This window comes from Sciurus vulgaris (assembly GCF_902686455.1).
Source record: "Sciurus vulgaris genome assembly, chromosome: 18".
Taxonomy (NCBI): domain Eukaryota; kingdom Metazoa; phylum Chordata; class Mammalia; order Rodentia; family Sciuridae; genus Sciurus; species Sciurus vulgaris.
The window spans coordinates 2,439,103-2,463,692 of NC_136479.1; the positions used below are offsets into that span (position 1 = coordinate 2,439,103).

Genomic DNA, 24,590 nt, shown 5'->3' on the forward strand with positions numbered 1-24,590 from the left:
ACCATAGCACCGCCCTGGGCTGCCACACTCACCTGAAGCATGCGGAGAGCTAGATGGTGGCAAGGTGTATCCCGTCCTCCCCCTGTTGGGGAGCTTAACAGATGTCAGCCCTGTGGGTTTGAGTGAGCCGTCCTAGGAGGGCACACTGACACCCACAGGGGACGGAAGAGTCCCCTGTGTGCTAGCAAGGCTATGCCCTGGACAGCAGGTCCCTGCTCCATCCTGTAATGGGCTCCCCTCACTGGAAAGCTGGCCAAAGAGGTGCTGTCCTGCTGTTAGACAGTGACAGCTTGGTGCCCCCACTGGTCTTCTGCCCATCTGCTTCCCTCAGTAAACACTATTTTATGTCTCACTGTGCACGGCTGCTATATGTCCATATCCCTCTTGTGATAACAGCTGGCCACCACAAAGCCACACACTCAGTCTCAGGACTACATGCTTGGGAAGTAATGGGTTTGGTAAGGCATTCCCCATGGGGAGACCCCCATGTCTGTGCAGTGGTGGTTAACTGGCCCAGATATGCCCTGGGCCAAGAGTAGGTGGGGGACCTGGCATGGGAAGCTCAGGATGCGGGCTGCTGAAGGGTCTGTTTCCAACCCACAGGGGACAAGGCAGCACCTATGGCCTGTTCAGGCCCTGACAGAGCAGGCTACTGAAAGAGGCCTGACTCTCCTCCACTGCCCCTCTGTGTACTCATTGGCATAAGCAAGGGCAAGGTTGGAGTGGGAGTGGCCCCCTCATCCAGACCACCTCTGGACAGGTGGCTCCCCATTTGTCACTCCAGCCCTTTACTGCCAGCTCTGCTACCAGTCAAGAAGGTTGTCCAGTGACATTACAGCCACCTCCCAGGGAATGTTACATTGTCTGCCAATCAGCCATGAACACACAGGACCGTGGCTACATCTCAGGCATCAAGACTGAATGAATTGCTGGCAGCCAGAGTTGGGCTCTGTGGAAATGGACAGAGCAGCTGAAGCCAACTCCATCTGCCTCCTGTACTCCGAGCACACCACGGGAGGTGCCACAGTCACAGGAAGGCGTCGGCGGCTCCAGTCAGCTCCACCAGTGGTTAGTGCCACCCAAGCCTACAGTGCCCCGTAAGAAGCATCAAAGGTCACAGTAGCCATGGCTACCTGCAAAACCTATGCCACCTGACAGTTCTGCAGCCTCTGCAGTGGGGTCTCCAAAGCCCTGGCTGTCCATCTTCCCTAGTTGCATGTCACATGCAGCCCTGTCACCTTGGCTGCCCTCTGGGCACCCAGAAGTCAGCATGAGGCTTGAGGAGAGTTGAAGGAATACGAGTTTCTCCCCACTTTCTGAACATTCATGTTACTGGTGAGGGCTGGATTGAACTTAGAGGCCAAGAAGATAGCCCGCCCACAGGCGCAGACTGAGTACGCCCAGAAGGACATGGATTTGCATATGGCTGTCGCCCAGGGCAGCTTCATGGGCAACCCACCCCTGCCAGGAGGTCACTCAGCCACAAGAGGCTGTCGTCCCCTCATCCAGAACCTTCCCCTCTCAAGTTCACTTCCTCCATGGTTCCAGAGCCACTGAGATATCCCCTGCCACACAGCAAAGCATACCAGCGGGTCCTTCTTCTGATTGTGGATCATGCAGCCTGGCCAGACCTTGACAGACAGCTGCAGTGTACCTGGCCACCTCCCATTGCCTGCCCTAGCTTTGTTAAGGGTTCCCTCAGGAAACCCCACTTTATTATATCTGCACCATGGGGCACCAGTGTCTCTGTGCCCCATGCATGACATGTCTCGTGGATTAAAAATAAAAAGCCGGGTTCAATGACATGTGCCTCTGGTCTCAGCTACTCAGGAGGCTGAAGCAGGAGGATCACTTGAACCCAGGAGCTGGAGACCAGTGTAGGCAACACAATGGTTGCTTCTGGGACTCAGCTGTTGTTAGCATATCCACCCGCATAGGTCACTGTCAATCTGCAGTCCCAGTCTGGCCCTCTTTTGCAAAAGGCCTCTGGGTCTTGCCCCAGGATTTCCTGAGCAAGGGCAGCAAAGGAACTGTCTTTTTGGTCTCTTGTCTGATGGCACCACCACACCACTAGGAACCTGGAGCTGTCTACCAGAAACTGAGAGGCATGGAACAGATTCCCCTCACAATCTCACAAGGAACAGCCCGCCAACACCCTGACCTCAAACTATGGCCTGTGGAACTGTGAGGCAATACGTTTCTATATGGGCTGCCCAATCTGTGGTACTTTGCTACAACAGCCACAGGAGCTGGGCACAGTGGTACATACCTGTGATCTCAGTGACTTGGGAGGCTGAAATAGAAGGATTGCAAATTTTTTTTTTCCCCCTGTGGTGCTGGGGATTGAACCTAGGGCCTTGTGCTTGTGAGGTAAGCACTCTACCAACTGAGCTATATCCCCAGCCCTGCAATTTTTTTCCTTTCCCTCCCTCCTCCTTCCCTCCCTCCCCCCCCCCCCTTCTCTCTCTCTCTCTTTCTTTCTTTCGATTGAACTCAGGGGCACTTAACCACTGAATCACATCCCCAGCCCTTTTTATGTTTTATCATGAGACAGAGTCTCAGGTTGCTGGGATTACAGGTGTGCGCCACCGTGCCCAGCCATGAGGATGGCAGTTATGAGGCTAGCCTCAACAACACAGATAGACCCTATCTCAAAATAAAAATAATAATAATAATAATGAAATAACAATAATAAAAAGAACTGGTGGATGTAGCTCATTGATAGAGTACCTTTGGTTTCAATCCCCAGTGCTAGAGAAAAACAAAAAACAGCCACAAGAAGAAAAGGGGTTGGGACTGGTTGGGGGAAGGCTAAGGTAAGTAATGCCAGCTGCATAGCCAGAAACCCCCATCTCAGTGGCTTCACACCCACATGCTTATTTCCCACTTAGAGGTCCATGCTGGTACTTCTGGCTGGTGGCATCTTGACTAGGTCACTCAGGACTAGCAACCTCTCATGCACTCGCATGGCCCCTCCCCTGCCGGGTCCCTCAGCAGTGATACTGCTGCCCTCTCTCTCTTCTTGAGCCAACTCATCACCCTTCTCTACGCCCTGGGCATCCTCTCCATTCAGTTGGTGAAAGAAGAGAAACTGAGGCTATTGTAGGCCAGGCTGGTAGGGCCCTACATCAGTACTTTCAGACTTTAACAGCTAGGCGTCTTAATGGAAGGCAGTCTTGGATGCAGGCTAAGAACGTGATTTCCAACAAGCTTGCTGGTGTTGATAAGCACATAATCCAGAGACTGAACTTTTTTTCTCTTTTGCAGTACTGGGACTTGAACCCAGGGCCTCTCACATGCTAGGAGCACTTTTAAAACAATCTTGTACTTTGAGAGGGAGTTTCCCACTTAGTTGCCCAGGCTGGCAACTTGGACTCTTCCTGCCTCAGCCTCCCCAGTAGCTGGTATAACAGATGTGCAGCAGCACTGAGTGTTGAGAGGTCTGCCATGGACCTTGACCGCTCCATAGTCACACCTAATGCAAGGGAGGTAGGACCTGGGAGAACCAGGATCAGTAAACACAGGTGGGTGGGACAGATGGGAGGCAGACAGGAGGAGCATAGCTCTCCGACAGGGAGGCAGTACCATTGCTGAGGGAACAGGTGACTGAGATTTTGTGGCCCTCTGCAGGGGACCTCTTTCTGAACTCTTGGGAGGACCTCCCTTTGACCTGATCCCTCATCCAGGTCTCACTTAGGACAGGTGGACAGGGAGCTGGGAGTTGAGGCCAGCTGGTTCATGTCCCCACAAGGGGCTTCCTGGGAACCTCTGGGGCACTCTGTTGCACGTGCACACAGAACACTTCCACCACCCTTTTTTTTTTTTTTTTTTTGTACCAGGGATTGAACCCAGGGGCACTTTAATCTCTGAGCCACAGCCCCAATCCTTTTAAATATTTTATTTAGAGACAGGGTCTTGCCAAGTTGCTTAGGGCCTCACTAAATTGCTGAGGCTGACTTTCAACTCATGATTCTCCTGCCTCCCCTAAGCCTTTGGGATTATAGGCAGCCACTGTGCTCGGCTCCAGTGCCTCCTTTTGCCCTGATAGCTGTGATGTGCCCTGCCATGAGGGCTGGCCCCAAAGGGAACATTATCCCCACTGCAAAGAAAAAAAGTTGAAGGGACAAGTACTGCTGAGTAGCCCCTGGGTAACACCGAGGCACGCTGACTCCACGCTGGAGTCCACCCTTGTGCTGACTGGCTCTCCAGGCAGAAAAGGGCTAGGCTCAAATGAGCCCTGGGGCTCCCTCAAGAGGGTCAAAGCTGAGCCTGCCGCTCCCCTTCCTGGGGCCACCTACTGGGGTAGAATGGCCTAACTCCTCCTCTTACACAATGTCCCCTACCTCTTCACCATCTCTCCCACTGGACCTGGTGAATTTGGCATCACATGCCCCAAGGGAAGGGAGGGCAAGGCCCACCTGAGTCTGGGGTCTGCTCTATCCACCCACACCCAAGCATTAGGCTTCCTTCTCTCTGCTGCCCTCACATGGCAGGTCTGTACCTGGGTATCCACTCCTCAGGAAGGTGACAAGCCAAGGCTGCACCCTTGTCATGCTCAGATTGTCATGCTCTGGTGACTTTAGGTGACTACTGCCCCTCCCTGGTCTCAGTCTCCCCTTCTGTGAAATAGGCTGCTGGAGATCCTGCTTCAGGGACCTCAGCTTACAGCAGGATGTAGCCATGGCAGTGGGGCTGCCAAGCGGACAAAAAGGAGCTGGTGTTTCTGCACCCAGACTTCCCTGCAGAGCTAGGGACCCCCAGAGAGTGTGGGATGGGGTCAGCTCTGGCTCCCAGGGCTGGGATCACACTGAACAGAGGGTTTGATTTCTAGCTCCAACACTTTATAGTCGGAAACAGCCAAGTCCTTGAAGACCTCTGAGCCCCAGCAGTGGCCCACAGAGTGGGGACATGAAAACATCCAACATCCCCTCCCCAGGGCTTCAGGAGAACAGACAGGCCGCTGCTTGCAGAGCGCCGAGTGCCCAAGGCTTGGGAAGGGGTGGTGTGCAGGGTACAGAGGCTTCTCTTAGTTCTGGAAGGTTCCACCAGTGTGACCTGAGACTGGAGCTTGTAGCAGGGATACACGACCCCATCTCAGTGCCCTGCACCTCTGAACTGAGCACCACCTCCCTTTCCTGGCTGTCCCAATTGCAGGAGACAGGACTGGCAGGCCAACCAGGGCAGACCCTTCTTTTAGGGTTAGGGTCTGGCTGGAGGGGACTGTTCCCTGCGCCCAACCTTTACACGATCCCGGCTCCACACCTGGGGTCGTGATTGTCCAGTTTCCCACATCACCCTTTTCCTCCACCTCCTCACTCGCCCAACCTCTGCAAAGGAGACTGGGTCGATGTCCCGGGCCCTCAGGCCGGAGGGAAAAGGGACACCTCCGCTCAACTAGTGGCCCCAGGCTGCTCCCTCCTTAGCGGGGTCAAGAGGGTTCCAGCACTCAGCCAGCGCGGGAGAGAGACGCTCAGCTCTGGCCAACCTGACCACCGAGAGAGCTCCTGGAGGAGGCGCACCTGGCACTGGCCTACGGTCTCCACAAAGTCATTTCCTTCCTTTGAACAGCCCCGGTCTTTGCATGATGTGCCCCCACCCCAAAAGCCTTCCTGTGAGGCGCTAACTGTAAGATCCCCGCTTGTGGGACCACTGCTGTGGGCACTCTAGCGTCCCAGCCCGCCCACTTGCTTCTCCTGCTGCGGTACTGGGGACTGCACGGGAGGCTAGGGCTAGCCAGCACCTGATGGGATCACTTGGGCCCGATCGCCTTTGAGGGCCTAATAAGAGGCGAGCAAGCTGGACAGATGGACAAGGGGTCTGGGCTAGGCGCGGCCGCTCCGGGCCCCCGCCCCTCACCTCCTTCCCCCGCCTCCGCCCTCCCACGCACCTGCGTTGGCCTCCCCCCAAGCCCTGGGGGCAACGGGCAGGCGGCTCTGGGAGATCAGAGGACTCGAGGAGTCGGGCCTAGGGGGAGGGGGCGGGGAATTTCCCCCCACGCTTGCCTGGGCCTGCTACCCTCCCCCTCCTTCGCCAGGTGGGGGGCACCGCTGGGGGAATTCCACCGCACGGCGAAAGCTCCGCAGAGCCTGGGCTGGGGTCCTAGGAAGGAGGTGGGGAGAGGAGGAAGAGAGAGGGCCGGCTGTGACCAGGGCGCAGCTGCCTTCCTCCCCAGACACCAGCTGCCCCTGCCTGTCCCGGACTGAGCGTCCACGATTCCCGCCTGTCTCGCGGGTGCGGGGGCAGGGAGTGGCACTTCCTCCTTGGAGCCAGTAGCATCGGCACCTGGGGAGGGAGGAGAAGGCGTGCGTGGGAGCGTGACAATGAATGTGTGACTGAGAGCGCGCGTACACTTGGAGAAGGTGCTGTGAGCCTCAGACTCCGTGCGGCCGCGGGAGCGGGTCTCGTATCTCCCCCTTTAGGGTCCTCCGCGAGCCCAGCCTGTCCCCCTCCACGCCCTCCCTCTGGAACTCGCACCCACCCTCGGAAGGAGAGGGGAGGGCCGGGAGGCGTCTTCTGGGACGCTGGGGGTCCTGGGGGGCGGGCGTGGGAGGCGTCTGGACCTGCTGCCTGCGCTCCAGTCCCGGGCGGGGCTTCCCGTCCTCCCTCAGGGGGGAGGGAGGAACCCGCGGAGGGACGCGAAAGGGGCAGGAGCCAGCGCGTTAGAGACCTGGGTGAGGGAGAAGCGGAGAGCAAGGCACAGCTAGAAGGGTGGGTGTGGAGGCCGAGGCACCCGCCAGAGCAAAGAGACAGAGACAGAGAAGCCTCGGCCAGATATCCACCGGAGAGACTCCCAGGCAGGGACGAGGCAGAGGCACCTCCAAGGAGAGAGACCCTGGGACCTCAGGGAGACGTTTCCCAGCCAGAGACCGAGAGCGTCGCCCAGAGTGAAACAAGGACTGACAGTTGAAGGACAACGCCCCCCGGGTCGCCTGGGAGACCCGGAGCGGGTCCGGGGTCGGGCCAGAGCAATCTCGCCCTGGTTGGGGGCCATGGGATCACGGACCCTGCAGGGCCTCCTCCTCCTCTTTCTCCCGTTTCTGCCGCTGCGCGGGGCCTCAGCGGGGAGCCTGCACAGTCCAGGTGAGTCAGGCACGGCGGCCAGGGCATGGTCACCTCTTCCTCCTCGGCCTCTTTGCCCAGGGCTGGGGCCTCGAAGCTGGGGAGGCGGCAGAGCAGGTGGCTGGTGCAACTGAGCAGCCCGAGGGCCCCCGCGGGGGCGGGCGCGGGGGTGCTGCCTGGGGACCTAGACGGGAGCAGGGGTCGGAAGATGAGGATGCCCCGCGAGGGTCCAGACCTCCCCAAGTCCCGCGGTTGCCGGGCAGGCTTGTCCGAGTGCTTCCAGGTGAATGGCGCCGACTACCGCGGTCACCAGAACCACACCGGCCCTCGAGGAGCCGGACGCCCGTGTCTTTTCTGGGACAAGACGCAGCAGCACAGCTACAGCAGTGCCAGCGACCCCCAGGGCCGCTGGGGGCTGGGCGCGCACAACTTCTGCCGGTGAGGGGCGGGGCCTGTGCGGAGCGGAGGCGGGACTCTCTGCTGCGGGTGGAGGCCTGAGGCTGGGCCTCCGCGTAGGCGGAGCGGAGGTCTGTGCGCGGCCAACACACAATCCGCGCAGAGAATATAGGGGCAGAGCCAACGCGAAGCGCGTGGCCTCTCTCGTACTTGGGAAAGGCTGGGCGCACAGTATCTTTGCACAAAAGGGGTCGGACTTAGGTGTCTTCTGCAAAGCTTCAGGTCAGGACCAGAAGTGCAGGCAGGAGCACTTCTGGTGTGCTCATGGGGCTGGTGTGAGTGGGGTCTGGCCAGAGGAGGGCCCCGCGATGATGGGCCAGGCTCTTGCCTCACCACTTGAGAGGCATCTACTACTGGGGATGAGGAAACTGGAATTCTGAGCGACAGCTGCAGTCTGGAGCCACAGGGACAGAGCGAGAGGCCACTTCTTTGTTAATCCGCAAAGCTTAGAGCTCAACACTTGTGCTTTAAAGCGGGGGTTCTGAGGTGAGGGAAATGGCCGAGGCAAAGTTCTTACATGAGGTCAAGTCCTAGTTGCAGCCAAAGACCTAAAAACAGCCCTCAAAGGTCCTTTACTGACATCCCACCATCGACTCAGAAGTTGACGTCCAGAAGCACGTTGAGAAAAAGAGAATTTGTGTGATAACAGAGAGGAACATGCCTCTAACAAACTCGGGGCCTTAGTGGGCACATTGTTCATGATGGTGCTGGGGCAGGGCTGTGGGACCCTCACCCCTTCCCTCACACCCACAGGAACCCCGATGGTGATGTGCAGCCGTGGTGCTACGTAGCTGAGTCGGAGGAGGGTATCTATTGGCGCTATTGTGACATCCCCACGTGTCACAGTGAGTGGACCAGCTGAACAAAGGTGGAAGTTCTGAGGAACCTGGGCAGAGGGTCACCTTCAGGGAGTGCATCCTGACTCCTCTTTCTCTTCAGTGCCTGGCTACCTGGGATGCTTTGTGGACTCTGGTGCACCCCCAGCTCTCAGCGGGCCCAGTGGCACCTCCACGAAGCTCACTGTCCAGGTGTGCCTTCGCTTCTGCCGCATGAAGGGCTACCAGGTACTGCCCGCGAGCCCAGACCAGTAACCCTGACTTTGACCTCAGGACCCCACTCAACTCCCAACACTCCGATGCCAAATCTTAACACTGGTTCTGAACCTCTAGCCTGATTCCTACTTCTGACCCCAGCACTCCACTCCTGCCCCATCCCTGCCTTTGGGTCACTCAGTCTGTGCTCCCAGCTGGCGGGTGTGGAGGCTGGTTATGCCTGCTTCTGCGGCTCTGAGAGCGACCTGGCCCGCGGACGTCTGGCTCCTGCCACCGACTGTGACCAGATCTGTTTCGGCCACCCGGGCCAGTTGTGCGGCGGTGATGGACGTCTGGGCATCTATGAAGGTTAGGTGTGGATGTGGATTCGGGGGTGGGCTGGGTGAGGGGAAGAGCCCAGGTGGGACCCAATGTGTCATGCCCTAATAGGGGCAAAATCAGGGAAGGGGGATCGATAGGTCGGTGTCCCGGCCTGAGGAAGAACTGGGATTGAGGATCGGCCCCGAAAAGGGGACTGGGCTGAACCCGGGAGTCGAAAGCCCGACCTGGAAGGTATTGGTCGAGAGCATGGATGGAAAGAGATTGGCGAGGGCCTGGATTGGGGGCAGGGCCTCATTAGGGACTGCCCAGCTAGGCTTTGATATGAACTGCGAGGAGGAGCTCTGCGCGGTAAAGGAAGAGCCACTGGCTTCAGCGTCCTGACAGGCATCCCTGCCCACAGTGTCGGTGGGCTCCTGTCAGGGAAACTGGACTGCGCCTCAGGGTGTCATCTACTCCCCGGACTTTCCCGACGAGTACGGACCAGATCGGAACTGCAGCTGGGTGCTGGGCCCCACCGGTGCCTCCGTGGAGCTCACCTTCCGTCTCTTCGAGCTGGCCGACCCGCACGACCGGCTGGAGCTGCGCGACGCCGCCTCGGGCAGTCTGCTCCGCACCTTCGACGGCTCCCGGCCTCCGCCGCCCGGGCCTCTGCGCCTGCGTGCAGCTGCGCTGTTGCTCACTTTCAGCAGCGATGCGCGCGGCCATGCGCAGGGCTTCGCGCTCACCTACCGCGGTGAGCCGGGTCCCGGTCCTCCTACCCCCGCCCTCTACCCCCACCCCGCCTCACACTCCTCTCCGCAGGGCTGCAGGACGCTGTGGAGGACCGCACGCCCCCCAAGGGCTCGGCCCAGACCCCCGCAGAACCCCCCGCGGGGGCCAACCTGAGCTGCAGCCCTAGGCCGGGAGCTCCGCAGGCTGCGATGGGGGGTGAGGCGGGCTTGAGAGGCGGGAGGGAATCAGGGAGTGGACTCTCTGGGCCCTGTCCTCACTGCACCCGTGTGCCCGCAGCCCGGGTCTTCTCGACAGTGACGGCCGTCTCTGTGCTGCTGCTGCTGCTCCTGTCGCTGTTGCGTCTGCTGCGCCGACGGTGCGGGCGCTGGGGCAGGGCCTGAGGGCGGACCCCCGCACCAGGCGCTTGACACCTCGGTGCACCGGGTCACTGGAGCCCCGGTGGGGAACTGGGGCCCCAGAGGAGAACTAGGAAGGGACTCCCAGGTTCCAGAGCGGGCAAGGCCTTGGGTCCACACCTAGAGTTGAGTGTGGGATCGCAGGCAGAACAGGATGCTGGAGGTGGGATTGGGTCGGGGTCCATCTGATGTCTGCTCCCTCTCTAGGAGCTGCCTTCTGGCTCCGGGAAAAGGGCCCCCGGCATTGGGACCTTCCCGGGGCGCCGGGAGAAGCTGGGCTGTGTGGTACCGCCGACCCCGAGGGGTGGCCCTGCCCTGTCCTCCTGGGGACCCCCAGGCAGAGGGTCCTGCCGCCGGCTATCGGCCCCTGAGTGCCTCCAGCCAGAGTTCCTTGCGCTCGCTCATCTCTGCTCTCTGACTTCGGATCCCCAGGGTCCATCGGACCTTCTGCCAGTGAGATGGACACCCAACACGTTATGCCGCACTCTACCTCTGCCTCTTGCCACTTTAAAGGCAGCTTGGCCTCTGGTCACTTCAGGGAGACCAGAAATCGGACAGGAAGCATCTCGTGCTATTCTGGGAATTTGGCCTGACTTTCTGGGTCCAGTTCACCAACCCATAGATCTTGATGTGGGAGGTAGTCTCTGTTTTTAGGGGTCTTCGAGCCTCTCTTGGAGTCATCTTGAATTGCTGCCCTCAGAGAGAGAGAGAGAGAGAGAGAGAGAGAGAGAGAGAGAGGTTGGAAGTTAAAAAAAAGAAAAGAAAGAAAAGAAAAAAGTAGCCCAAATGTCACTGGCAGTCAGAGGAGCTCTGGAGGGGGGACCTTGACTCAGAACAAGTGGGGTCCTTGATTAACATGTTGTAAAAGAATTTCAGCAGGTGCCAGACACACAAAGATTTATCTAGGAAAGCAGAAGCACATTCAAGGCAGAATGCGAGCCATTTCCAGAGGAAACTTCTTGATATATAGAAACAGTTGCTAGGGATTGGACTAGAGATGGATGCAGGGTGTAGTTACACAACTTCTGGCCAGTGTTTCTGGAACTTGCACTTTGCCCTCCTGTTACTTTTTTGTAGGTAAAGGCATGGTTCGAGGGCATGGCCTGGGTTGGTCGGGAGTTGTAATGGTTCACGGGAATTTTCTGCATATCAATGATCCATGGGCCCTTCCTTTGATATTCAGTATCTCCCCCATATATACCCAAATTCCTGTGTCAGAAAGGCATCACTGACTTTGAATAAAGGTCCTATTTTGGTACAGGCCTTGGCAACTTTTAAATAGTGAAAGGGACTGTGTTAATGAGGGTTCAGGAATCAAGGATTGCCTGTGTCCATGCAAATGAAGGGCGTCTCATGCCAAGAGTTTGGCGGAACCTTCTAGAAGAGACAGGAGGAACAGAGGACGGGTGGGCAGTACCCTGTAGAAGACGGGGAGGCAGAGACTGATCTCGGGCAAAGATTTGCCTGACAAAAGGGTTCCTTCCTGGACCCCGCCTGGGAGTGGCGGGATGGAGTGGGAACCGACCTTTCTCCCTTTGCCTCCTGCCTCATGTCTTCACAGTTTCCTACCTGACCTGGGTTGGGTCGAGGGTGCGCCTTGTGAGTGATAATAGGGAGTGAGCTGGGCCTCGCCCAAGCTCGGAGAATCCTGGCCGGAAGAGCCAGGCCTAGCCGAGGGCTCCAGGTGCGTCACGCATCTCCAACGAGGCTTGGGTATCTAGGACCACTGGAAAGATCATCTGCAAAGTGGGGACGCGCCGCGCTCGGCTGGAACCTCCCAAATGGGCCTAAGCCAGCAGCACCTTGGACAGAGCCCCGACCGCAGGGTGGGGCTGGGTGGTGGGGCTGTGAACTTGAGGGTGGATACCCAAAGGTGCGACATCTTAGGGGTCACGTGGAAAACCGTGTGCGCAGTGCTGGGGGACGCGAGGTGCCAGGTCACTACAGCTTAGCCCGCTGGACCCAGAACATCAGGTCCCAAGCAAACATGCAAATGAGGCTGGCGCCCCATACATTATGCTAAGAAGAGAGAAGGCCTGGGAGCTCTCGGGGCGGAGCCTCCCCGCCGGCCGCGCCCATTGGCCCTGGCAGCACCAACGTCAAGAATCCAGCGCGCGAAATACCAGCAGGGTTGGTGGGGGCGAGGAACCGGGGCGGAGCCTGGTATTCCCTCCTGCGTCCGGCCGCGCCCGTCCTTCGAGCTGCGGCGAGACTACCGGCCGCCGCTGCCAACTGGAGCTATCCCCGCGGTGCGCCTACTCCGGTGAAACCGGCCGCACTGCGCTCGGGTGCCGGGTCTCCCAGCCTCCGCCCCGTGCGGGGGCGTCGGGCTCGCGCTTGCGCAGCACGGGAGGGGAAGGGGCGCGGACCCTTAATTGTCGCGCGCGCTGACCCAGCACCCCGCGACCGGCAGCGTGGAGGCGGGCAGGATGAGCTTTCCGGCGCTGCAGCCCCACTGAAGAGGAGGCCCAGGAACTGGGAGAGCACAGGCGGCCCGCGCTGCGCGGGGCCATGGCGTTCCTGTCCGGGCCGCGCCTGCTGGACTGGGCCAGCTCGCCGCCGCACCTGCAGTTCAATAAGTTCGTGCTGACGGGCTACCGGCCGGCCAGCAGCGGCTCGGGCTGCCTGCGCAGCCTCTTCTACCTACACAACGAGCTGGGCAACATCTACACACACGGTGAGCCGCACCCCATTTCGCGCATCCCGCACCAGCTTCTCCCCTGCTGGTGTCTGCCCCGGAACCGAAGGCCAAGGAGAACCCCAGTGCTCAGGTCCCGGTCTGTCCCGTCCCTGGTTTGGCCTGGAACGGTGGTGACAAAGCTGCCATTGTCCCGAGCAGAGCTGCCAGCTTCCGTTTTCCCAGCGGGGGGCCCCTGGGCTGGCGAGGGGATCAGAGTAGGGGGCTGGGACTGCTTAATCCCGCTGAGTCCCTGGGGTAAGAAGCTAGTGTCAGACCCCTTCGTAATCCTGGTGCTCTGAGCACCCTCCCCCGCCATCGCCCGTCCTGGAGATGGATGTTAACTGTGGAGAGGACCGGCCTGGGAAGAGACGACCGCGGTCTCGGCCCCAGCCGCTCCCGGCCTGGCCGCCCCGCCGCCCCGGCCCCAGCTGTCCTACCTTGGGGCTCCGCCTGGTGGTAGCTCCTTCCTCCCCACAACCCCGGCGGGCAGGCACCCGGCCCCTCCTCCGCAGCTCGCGGAGCTCTGCTGACACAGCCCTGCCCGTCCTTGAGCCGCCCCAGCCGACTGAGGGACTGGGAACCAGCTGGGTTAGCCTTGGGGCCTTTGCCTAGTGGGGGGCTATTGTCCAGCCAGGCCCTATCCAGAACCAGCGCACTGGTTTGACCCCACTGAGGACAATGCCAACTGCTTTGGAGAAGGCTTGTAATCCTGCAGAAGGGCTTGGGCTAGCAAGAATGGAGCCTCTGGGACACGCTTGGGAAGGAGATGGAACAAACTCCTTTCAGCCCCACCTGAGCATTCTGGACTTGCCTTGCCATTCATGGCCTCACCCCTTTCTGGAAGACAAGAAGACCCAAAACCCCCTGTGTGGACACTTGGGAAGAGGCAAGCTCAGTAGTCCCGAGGCTGGTGGTGTCCACATGGCCTACTCAGAACTCAGGTCATGGCTCCTGAGGCTTCTTTGGACAGACAGGCCTCTTGGGGTCCTCCTGCTCTGTCTTAAGGGGTGAGGACAGCTTGGGAGCCATAGAACCTGCTGGGGCAAGTTACTTGACCTCCAAGCTTCCGTTTCCTCCCCTGCAGAGTGGGCTCAGAAGCTCTACCTCCAGAGCTGTCGTGAACCATGAAAGTTTCTGAAAGTCCATAACCCAAGGCCTGCCTCTGTGTGGATGGCAGCAGCAGCCAGATCTGTTTTGCTCTTATTCCTTTCATGTCATCTCTAAACTGATCCCTTTACAGATGTGACTCAACTTTTATGCCAAAACTGTCTGATGAATAACCGTCTCCCTCTCGCAGGGCTGGCCTTGCTGGGTTTCCTGGTGCTGGTGCCGATGACCATGCCCTGGAGTCAGCTGGGCAAGGATGGCTGGCTGGGGGGCACACACTGTGTGGCCTGCCTGGTCCCCCCTGCAGCCTCTGTGCTGTATCACCTCTTCATGTGCCACCAAGGTGGCAGCCCTGTGTATGCCCGGCTCCTTGCTCTGGATATGTGTGGGGTCTGCCTCGTCAACACCCTCGGTGAGCCAGGGCCCTAGAGAGGGGGAGGCTGAGGCATGAGCCCTGGGTAGGGAAGGGAAAGCACACTCAGATTGATATACTTCCTCCTGTTCTTTCTCTGCAGGGGCCCTGCCCATCATCCACTGCACCTTGGCCTGTAGGCCCTGGCTGCGCCCAGCTGCCCTGGTGGGCTACACCCTGCTGTCTGCTCTAGCTGGCTGGCGAGCCCTCACTGCTCCTTCCACCAGTGCCCGACTCCGAGCCTTTGGTTGGCAAGCTGGGGCCCGCCTGCTGGTGTTTGGGGCCCGCGGAGTGGGGCTGGGCTCAGGGGCTCCAGGTTCCCTGCGCTGCTATCTGCGCATGGATGCACTGGCACTGCTTGGAGGGCTGGTGAATGTGGCCCGTCTGCCAGAACGCTGGGGGCCCGGCCGCTTCGACTACTGGGGCAACTCCCACCAGATCATGCATCTGCTCAGCGTGGGCTCCATCCTCCAGCTGCACGCCGGTGTTGTGCCTGACCTGCTGTGGGCCGCCCACCACGCCTGTCCCCCGGACTGAGCTGCCTCTTGCCTGCTGTGCCGGCTTGCCCACGGCCTCCTGGAACCAAAAATGCCACCTTCCTCCTGCTGGTCTGCAAGGGGCTGGCTCCCTGGATGCTTACAGCTTGAGACTTCACAGCTGGGAGCCCTTGTCTGTTCATTCTTCCCTGTGGACTAACCTCTTCTTCCACTCAGGCCCTGGAACTCCAACTTCCCCTCCCTGCCTTCTTCCTCCTGGGTACTGTTGTCAGCTGCAAGGAAACCTTTCCTTCTCTGGACCTCAGTTTACCCTCTGTGACCTGTGAGGGTTGGGCCAGAGAGACTCTGGGGTCATATCCTGTTCTAGAGTCCTGCAAATTTGCCATGCCTGCCAATCCAGACCCATCACCCCTGGCATCCTGCCCTTCACAGGCCCCTGGGCCACTCCCTCTGGCTCCTGCTTACTGACCTCCATCTCTCTATCCTGCATGCCAGCCCTTCCAGCAGCCAGAAGCCCATCCCCACCACCATTCTTCCATTTAGACTGGAGTAAGGGTTTGGGGCAGCAAACCCTTTTCCCAAGACCAAGTGGGTACTGGCCCTTTTGCACCAGCTAGATAAGGGACATGAGGACAGTGGCTGCTTTTCCTAGTTAACAGATGGACATGAAGTGAGTGGCTCTGGACCCAGACCCCACTGGGCTAAGGGTCTGTCCCCCACCTTCAGTGCCATGATCTGACGGCTCTCTGCCTGCCTGGAACATGCCCACTCAGGAAATCTCTAGCCTACAGTGTGTGGTGCCAGTCTGCTGAGCCAAGGCCATGGGGCCCTGGGCTCTGCAGCAGGGATGAGCCTCAGCAGGATCCTCCCAGTGGCCCAAGACCCTTGGCAAATCAATAAAGGGACAGGAAATGCTCTAGTGGCACCAAGCTTGGGTGCTCCCAAGATTCAAATACGTTTTATTAGACACAGTAGATCCCAGAGGAACCCAGCTTTCCAGGGGAAGGGGCAGGAAAGGAATAAGAGGTTAAAAGTACAGAGGCTGGGCCTGCAGCTCAGGCTGGGTCCAGTGAGTCCTCAAACAGGCTGAGGAGGTTCCGAGGCTCAAAGGAGGGGCAGGAACTATGAGGGAGCTCTGTGTCCATGTCACTTAGGTCTAGGGCATCCCTGTGGGAAGGAAGAAAAGAAAAATGACACTCAGGATCCCAAGCCAGCCCTGCCCAGCCCCAACTCCTGGGCCTGCTCACCTTGGTGTGTACCTGCCCCGGGGGGTGGAAGTATTCCTGGCAGCACGGGCCAGGATGGCCTCTGGGGAGAGCGAGGGCCTGCAGGAGGGTGGGCAAAACAAGCAAGGAGTTGAGAAGTGTAGGAGACAACCGCCCTCAGGTTCCAGCCCTGATGAAGGGATGAGGGCCAGTCAGGGCCACAGAGATGTGGTACACTGTGACAACCTTCAAGACCTCCCACCTGATTGCACCCAAAGGTCACTTCTGTTCACTTTCAGAACACAGGCTTTAGCTAAGCTGGATCTCAGGTGAGCTTCTGCTAAATGAAGCTTTCCTGGCACTTCCTTTGGGCTATAAGGTGCCCTCAGAGTGAGGGTTACATTACTATGAGGAAGGGATTCCTCCTGAGAGCTGTGAATCTGGAGCACGCAGCTTGCTTGTGTAGCATTTTCTTAATTACAGCCTCTCACTTGGCCACCTGGGGCTAAGGGCATCCTCTCAGGGCAGGGACTTACCAGGCTCTGAGAAATTTTTCTCCACCCAGGGAAAGAAAATGCCCTATCCCTGGGCACCTGCAGCCTCTACTGAGGTGGAGCGTGTACCCTGCCTATCCTGGCAGGTGCACTGGTCTGCCTGCCACTCACTGGTGTGAAGCTGTATTGTGGGTGGCAGTCACCCCAGTTGCTGAGCTGAATTCATACAAGACCAGGCTGTGGCTCCCTGGAGTGTGGTAGGGCCCTCCATTCACCAGACCTCCATTTAGCTACACCTGGTGTCCGGCTCTCACCCACCCTATGCTGTCGTCATCCCAGCTGCTGGAGAGGCTGCTATCCAGGAGGAGGCTGCAGGGTGGCGACCCAGGTGGGGTGGCTGGCGGACCTGGGGGCTGCAGCCAGCTGGCAGGGTGAGCTAGGCTGTGCCAAAGCCAGCACAGCAGGGTGAGTAGAGCCTGTGGGGAGAGGAGACCTCAAGAAGCCAGGCAGGCCCTGGAGTGGGCAGCAGGTAATATGGCCTGGCACTGTGGTGGCTTACCTGCCACAGAGCCCAGCCTCGACTCAGGGCTTCAGCAGCCATGCACCACAGGACGCTCCAGGGCCTTGGCTGCCTCAGCATGGGCAGGGCCAGCAGGGACTCGGCCGTGGCCCGCAGCTGGGGGTCAGGCTCCAGCATCATGACAAGGACAGAACGCAGCTCAGCAGACAGACCTGCCCATGGGGCAAGACCATGTCAGGGACCCCAGGGCATGGACTAGACCCTGAGTCTAGCAGCACCCACACCACCGGCTACTCCCTGCCATGGAACAGGGCCCCCACTCACCGGCAGTAAACTCAGGAGGCAGGTAGCCCTGGCGCAGCTGCTGCCAGCCCTCCCCACCATGGGGCAGTTCCATGTTGCAGGCCACTTCAAGGATGGTGAGACCCAGACTGGGGATGGAGGGGGACACAGTTTACTTTGGAACACAGACCCCAGTCCCAGTGGAGGGTGGGAAAGGGCTGTTCTCTTCCACTACAAGCCAGGGAGGTGGTGAAAGAAGGGTGGGGACTTGAGTTGGTCGCAGCAGGGCCAACGAGCTCCATGCAGGATGGGGACCTTGTTGTGACGGGTCAACCCTACACCCAGTGCTGCTGCAGTGGGTCCTCCAGTACCTCACTGACAGGCACCTGAGTTTCTAAGGTCACTTGTGCCATCGTCCTTCTGCTGAGATGATTAGATATAGGTGCTGGAGGCAGGACAGTGTTGCTGGCATGAAGTTGGAACCCAGTGCCTGGGCCCAGTCCCAGCTGCTAACTGAATGCAGGGCAAGTCCCTTAACCTCACTGCACTGTTCCCTCCTATACCAGAGCAGAAGCCATTCTTAGAAATTGAGGAGATGCTGAGGTTACGTGAGGGTGATCCAGAGGGCTTGTTGCTTATAAGCAGTGTGCTGTGGAGACCTCTTGGCTAGAGGGAAGCAGCAGCATCTCGGAGGCCTGAGGCTAAATGCCTTCCTGCCCTAGGGCCAAGATGGAGCTCCTCTTCTGAGAAGTTCCTCTCTCTGCTGACCACCCCAAGACAAGGGTCACACAACCCCTCCATGTCCTAGCTCTCACCTGAACACATCTGCCGCTGTCCCATAGGAGCCCTGCAGCAGCTCGGGGGCCATGTAGCGGGGGTCTCCCTCCTGGGCCTCACTGGCTCCAGTGGCCCCCAGCTCCACCAGCAGGCCAAAGTCACCCAGCTTACAGCGGCCCCGGGGTCCCAGGAAGATGTTGGCAGGCTTGACGTCAAGATGAACCAGTCCTTGTCCATGCAGGTGGGCCAGAGCAAGCAGGGTGTCTCGAAGATAGCCCCAGACCTGGGCCTCGGGCAGGCTGGCGCCCCAGGCTTCACAGTGCTGCTGAAGGCTGGGCCCACACAACTCCGTCTGCAGGTACAGGATGCCGCCCTCCTCCCAGGCCCGCTCCAGCCGCACGCAGCGCGGGTGCTGCCCCACCTTCTCGTGGCCGCCTACCTCAGCCAGCTTGCGGGCCCGGTCCTTGGGACCCCGGAATGGTGACATAGAGCGTTTGACTGCATAGAGACGACCATCTTCCTTGGAGCGCACCTGGAAGGGAAGTAGTACCTGCAGGTGGGGTTGTGCTGTGAAGATATCACACACGTGGAGGGGACAAGGCATCTGTCTCAGAAAGATGCCTGCACATGGTGATATGCCGGAGACCCACCATGGAGGAGGCAGGGCAGACCCACGTGCTCTGTCTGGTCCAGGAGATTCTCTGGAGCACTGTGCTAAGTGGAAACCCTGGTTCCAGAACAGAGGCAGCCTGCTCTGCTGTGTAGTTTTACTCTGGGTGAGAGCTGACCCAGGGGACTATTTTGCTTGCATTTAAAAAAAAAAAATATCTTCAAATAATATTTGTGCAAGGGAAAGTTACCATTTTAAAGAAAAGATAAATGATTAGAAAATGTATTTTAAGGGCTGGGGATATAGCTCAGTTGGTAGAGTGCTTGCCTCACAAGTACAAGGCCCTGGGTTCAATCCCCCACACCGCAACAACAACAACAAAAATGTATTTTAAGGAAAAAAAAAGAAAAAGGTGGCAGGCAGTGGGTAGCCTTCAAGCCTGCCAGCCCAGGGGCGGGGTGGCACTCTACCCCGGCCAGCTCTGGGAGCTGTGTGGTGCTCGCCAAGGAACTCAGCAGAGCTGAGTCCAGGCAGGGATGGCAACCAGGAGCACTGCAGGTTGTGCCAGGCTCTGGACAAGGGGCCAGTGTGCACAGGCAGCCCTCAGAGGGCCTGCACTGGGATTATAAGAAAGCAGTCAAAACAAAAGCAGAGAAGGGGACAGTGCAGCAGGCTACCCAGGACACTGTCCCACCCAGAGAGGGGAGGGAAGCAGAGGGAACCATCCCCTTCCTCACCTTGAAGACCTCTCCATAGGAGCCATGGCCCAGACGGCTGAGCCTCTGGAAGTTCTGCTGGAAAAAGGATTCTGGCCGGCTGGGGTCATACCCGGGGCTATGCAGGGTCTCTGAAGCCTCATTGCGGAATGATACCCTCCGGGGCTGGAGCTGGTGCCAACCCGGGGTCCGAGGAGGAAAGAGACGACTAATTGGGATACTGCCCTTGGCAGGGGGCCGGGGTGGCAGGCTCCGACTGAGTCCCCCAGGCCTTTTGAGGGAGAAGCCAGGCTCTGCATGGCGGAAGTAGGCTGGGACTGGGACAGGGGTGCCACTCAGAGGCGGTGGGGTACCCTCAGTGGGCACAGGCATGGCCAGCGCAGGAGGACCTAGGGGCAGAGGTGGAAGGCAAGCAGTGTTCCACTCAAACAGCGCCTGGTGCTGTGGCCCCCAAGAGAGCCCAGTCTACACTGTACACACGTTCTGCTTTCCACATGAAGCCATGAGGACCACGGGCACCTGTAGGAAAAGGCAGAGGACATGCAGTCACACAGCTGCACGACATGCTGTCTGCACCTCAGACATGACAGAAATATGAAATGGAGACCAGGGGCCTGAGTCCCTGAGGGTCTCAAGCCCAACGGGATGTTAAAACCAAAGAGGTTCTGGAGTCAGAGGCCTACATGTCCATCACACCTTGGGGTGGGAAGGTCCAGTGTTCCTTTTTTTCAAGACCCCGAGACAGAAATACCAGCACTATCCCTCCCTTCCTCTCCAATCCCAGGGTAAAAGATAGAGACTTCTTTATTCCTTTCTTTCATTTTCATAGCTGTGTTGCCAGAACTGCTCAGTGGCGCTCCACTTCCAGAACGGCACTCAAGGCAACACAGCAGAGCTGTGTTCCCAGCAACACAGGCAGAGCTGGTGAACATTACTCACAAGCAAGTATTGCAAGTGTATGGACATGAAACTAATACAACATACATACAACAAATGGAGAAACATTTATATAAGAAAACCCACCAATCCTGGTAAGAACATCCAGAGCGTGTGGCACTGAGATGCCTATTAGCACTGTGGGCAGGTGTATCCAAGGAGATGGAGCTCCTGCCCCCCTGTCAAAGTGAGGGTATCTGCCCAGGAGGGGCAGGCGGCTCAGAGATTTTGCCCAGGGGTAAAGGCAGGTTGTAAAGTAGAAAACCCTAAGGGGATTGAGGGAAAGTTGAGGGGAAGGGAGAAGGGACAGGTGAGGGAAGGAAATGTGGAATGAAATTGACCAAATTATACTATGCACATGTATACCACAGAGAGTCCCGTAAATACATTTTTAAATTGGTCACATACACACACACACACACACACACACACACACACACACACACACACACAGATCCTAGTGCCTCGGGATTTAAAAAAAAAAAAAAAAAAAAAAAAACGCCCTGAATTTACTCCCCTATAAAACTAAAACACTGTGGTGAAGCTGATGACTAAAGGTGCTGTCAGAATTGACATAGATTGTGGCCATGAGTCATTAAGAGGTGGCTGGGGAGGCAACGCAGCTCAATGGTGGAGGGTGTACATGGTGTATGCAAGCCAGAAGGGGGGCGGGGTTGGGGTTAAGGCCTAAATAAATGGAAAGCTATTTCGTGGTCATAGACCAAATATTTAATATAGACAATGGCGATACTCTTCAGATTGTGGGCTAGGGGTATAGCTCAGTGGTAGAGTGTTTGCCTAACACATGCAAGGCCCGGGGTTTGATCCCCAGCACAGAATCCCAACTGATTTCCTTACAGAAAGTGCCGAACTGATCTTAAAATTCATATGGAAGTTTGAGGGAAAAGTCAAAAGAAGTTCAAAAAAGAAAAAAGCTGTGCTGGGGCTGTGGGTCAGTGGTAGAGCACTTGCCTAGCATGTGTAAGGCACCTGGTTTGATCCTCAGCACCACGCAAAAATAAATAAAATAAAGATATTTTTTTAAAAAAGTTGGAGGACTCATACCTTAATTCCAAAATTTACTACACAGTCATAGTAATCAAAACAGTGTGGTACACACATAAGGATATATACAAATATCGATAGATAGATCATGGAAATAGAGTTGAGGATTCAGAAATAAACCCTCCCCAGGCACAGTGGCACATGCCTATAATCCAGAGGCTCAGGAGGCTGAGACAGGAGAATCAAAAGTTCAAAGCCAGCCTCAGCAACTTAGCAAGGTCCTAAGAATCTTAGTGAGATCCTGTCTCAAAATAAAAAAGAAAGTAAAAAGAGCCAGGGATGTGGCTCAGTGGTTCAAGGCCCCTGAGTTCAATCCCTGGTACCAAAAAAAAGAAATAAGTCCTCACATTTATGGTCAACTGACTTTCAACAGGAAGCCAAAACAATGGGAAAGAAAAACTTTTTAAACAGAAATGTAGTATTTACACGCAAAACTAATTTAGCAAAAAATCTGGTGGTTGCACAAGCCTGTAATGGTAGCTTCCTGCCTGAAACAGGAGAGGATCCAAGTTCAAAGCCAGCCTCAGCAACTCAAAGAGTCCCTAAGCAACTTAGCAAGACCCTGTCTCAAAATAAAATACAAAAGGGCTGGGGATATACCTCAGTGGTGGAGTGCCCCTGAATTAAATCCCTGGTATGGCAAAAAATAAATAAATAAATAAATAAATAAATAAATAGGGCTGAGGATGTGTCTCAGTGGTAGGGCACTTGACTGGCACTTTGTAGGCCCTGGGTTCAATCTCCTGTACCACAAAAATCATCATCATCATCAATCATCTGATGACCTATTAGTCCCTCTCAGTGAAATATTCATATATTTCTTGGCAGAAATATTAATGTATTTGTTCTTGAATGATGTTCCATGCCTATCAGTGGTATTAACATCTATGGAAAATACACCCATATGAGTTTTCTAAATCTCAGTTTAAATTCTGAAATGCATCTGGCCTCAGGGGTTTGTGGACTCATACATACTAACCTTATGGAGGGCTTAGTCCCAAGTCCAGCATAAAGGCTAACTGCTATCATAAGCAAATAATGCCATAAACTATCATCAACTCTGGGTAGTGACTGAAATAACACAAAGTACAGTGGTCCCACAAGGTCAGTGCCTGTGTGTTGGACAGAGGGCTGTTGTGTTGCTATAATGCTGTAATTGAAACAGAAACAAACAAAAGAGGAAGAGTCAATTTTGAAAGAAAGTCGCAATGTACCAGAAGATGCCACACCTAGCAGAGAGTATACCAGTGACTGCTCAGAATCAGTCACCTGAAGAGTGGCAACTGTGTGGGGAGGACCCGAGGGGCTTGGCTGGAAGGCTCACCATTTCCTGTGGGGACCCTTCCTCTGCCTGCTTACTTCAAGAATCCCATCCCATCAGTAATCCTGGGAGCTCAGGTGGCTGAGGCAGGAGGATCACAAGTTCGAGGCCAACCTCAGAATTTGGCGAGGCCCATCCCAGGGCTAGTCAAAGTGAGGAACCAGGAAGAAGTACAGCCTCCAGGCCATCTGCTTAAACTGGCTCCCCCTGGTCCCTGGTCCTTCTGTCGCTTACATTCTAACACCACTGGCCTTGACAACAGCCTGAGCGGTGCAAGGGATTGACAGGGAAACCGGGCTGGGGGATAAAGCCAGGGTGGCCCGGAGCGAAGGCCCCAGCTGGGGTGACCTCCACATTTTCCAGGGGCCTCGGGCCTCACCCTCTCACTGGGCCCGACACATCTGCGTTAACTGCTAGACTGTGAGCTCCTCCGGGGCAGGGCGGCGGCTGAATTCTCTCCGTGGGCGTGGGAATACCTTGGAGAACATTGGGTAGACGGGCTGTCACCTGCTGCAAAGTGGAGGGCTTCTTCCCAGAGCTTCACCCGGGAAAGGTCAAATAAAGGAGGGCAGCCGCTGGGAAGGGACTCCCAGAGGAAGGGGACCAGCCCGGGGCGGGGTGGGGAGCGAGGGGCGAAGGCGCGGCCACGGGGCGGGGCCGTCGAGCACAGCGCTGGCCCGGAGCGCGCCACAGAGCGCAGAGCAGGGCCGGCCCCGCCGGGCAGGGAGGCGTGGGCTGTCGCAGGGGGAGGGCCGGGCACTGAGGGAGGGGGCCAGAGGGGTCGCGGGCGAAGCTGGCCGGGAAGGGGCCCTCGGGGGCCAGAAGCCGCCCGGCAGCGCGGGGAAGCGGGCGGAGAGGCTGCGCTCCCGGGAGCCCTGGGCTCGGGGCCCGACTCACCTGGCGGCTGGGCTGGGCGCAGCAGTGAGGTCCCAGATTCCAGGTCGGCGGAGTCGGCCGGAGGGCTCGGGACGGTCAAGTGGGCCGTGGTCTGTGGTCGACGGCTCCCGACGCCCGGGCGGAAGGCTCTCCGGGAGGGGGAACTGCCCGTGAACGCGCGCCGAGCCGGCTCGCGCCAAAAATTCCAAACCGGCCTCGAGGCCCCGCCCCGGCCCGCCCCTGCTGCCCCGTCGGAGGCGCCGGCCCGTGGCCCCGCCTCGCGGCCTGCGTGCGCGCCACCGTCCGGCTGCGCGTCCCCGTGGCGCAGGCGCACCGTGTACTCGGCGCCAGCCCAGGCTTGGCGGCGGTACGGTTCGAGCTGGAGACCCCGGCGGGTCTCAGCGCCGGATCCCGCCCTCCAACCCTCCCTCCACCGGCGCCAGACGCCGGTCCCGGCCCCGCGGCCTTAGTAACCTCGGTAAAAGGGGTGGCCACCTGGCGCACACCTGTAATTCCAGCCAAGTTTGGGACCAGCCTGGGCAACTTGGTGAGACCTGTCTCAACAAAAAATAAATAAGCGAAAAATAAGGAGGTCTGGGGATGTAGCTCAGTGGAACTGAGATGGGTTCTGTCCCCAGTACCAAAAAGAAAACGAGGGAGGAGCGGCCGCTCAGCGCACCCTGCGACTTATATGCGGGTCAAGGGCCCCAGGACGAGTCGGCTGCTTCCGCTGGACTGCACTGGGGTCGCGTTGGGAGCCCACCAGTGAGTGGCTTCGGGAGTCGGGAAATGCCGTCTCTTCGGGGAGCCCTTTAGACCTTCTCAGCCCGCCTTGCCTGTTCACAGCCTCCCTGCTTCGGCCTCTTCCGAGGCACCTTTCCTCATTCTTTGGGTTTGAACCTGCTGCTCAGCCCCTTCCCCGCTGAACGACCTTGGGAACATACTGGCTTTTTCTGATCCTCTGATTAGTCTCTCCTGTAAATTGGAACCGATGACGCTGGGATGATCCCCTTAAAGCGCTTAGCAGAGGGCCTGTGCAGATTGTGTCTTCCACTGAGGGGACCTTTATCCTTTAAT

General features: G+C 57.7%; 4 protein-coding genes across 7 annotated transcripts in view; 3 read left to right on the forward strand and 1 right to left on the reverse strand.

Moving 5' to 3' along the window:
* Nucleotides 1-24,590, forward strand: part of FLYWCH2 (FLYWCH family member 2) — a 93,855-nt gene that overhangs the window by 40,558 nt on the left and 28,707 nt on the right. The window lies entirely within an intron of this gene.
* On the forward strand, nt 6,081-10,736 carry KREMEN2 (kringle containing transmembrane protein 2). Of its 4 annotated transcripts, none has more exons than XM_079121330.1 (9): nt 6,081-7,080; nt 7,323-7,497; nt 8,269-8,360; nt 8,455-8,579; nt 8,709-8,915; nt 9,289-9,621; nt 9,698-9,815; nt 9,897-9,975; nt 10,223-10,736. In XM_079121330.1, the coding sequence occupies exons 1-9, from the start codon at nt 6,990-6,992 to the stop codon at nt 10,431-10,433; spliced, it is 1,431 nt and encodes a 476-aa protein (XP_078977456.1). In that variant the 5' UTR covers nt 6,081-6,989; the 3' UTR covers nt 10,434-10,736. The 4 variants fall into 4 exon arrangements, with proteins under 4 accessions (XP_078977456.1, XP_078977455.1, XP_078977458.1 ...); XM_079121331.1 differs by having other exon boundaries at nt 6,087-7,080; nt 8,762-8,915; nt 9,690-9,815; XM_079121329.1 differs by having other exon boundaries at nt 6,083-7,080; nt 8,762-8,915; nt 9,690-9,975.
* PAQR4 (progestin and adipoQ receptor family member 4) lies at nt 10,776-16,234 on the forward strand. Its single transcript, XM_079121333.1, has 3 exons — nt 10,776-12,692; nt 13,993-14,214; nt 14,318-16,234. The coding sequence occupies exons 1-3, from the start codon at nt 12,527-12,529 to the stop codon at nt 14,749-14,751; spliced, it is 822 nt and encodes a 273-aa protein (XP_078977459.1). The 5' UTR covers nt 10,776-12,526; the 3' UTR covers nt 14,752-16,234.
* On the reverse strand, nt 15,629-23,739 carry PKMYT1 (protein kinase, membrane associated tyrosine/threonine 1). Its single transcript, XM_079121328.1, has 10 exons — nt 23,535-23,739; nt 23,017-23,113; nt 22,296-22,466; nt 19,337-19,834; nt 18,028-18,521; nt 17,255-17,361; nt 16,970-17,142; nt 16,729-16,886; nt 15,959-16,036; nt 15,629-15,878 (listed from the first exon to the last, which is right to left on the reverse strand). Exons 4-10 carry the CDS (start codon nt 19,685-19,687, stop codon nt 15,767-15,769), a joined length of 1,473 nt encoding a protein of 490 aa, XP_078977454.1. The 5' UTR covers nt 19,688-19,834; nt 22,296-22,466; nt 23,017-23,113; nt 23,535-23,739; the 3' UTR covers nt 15,629-15,766.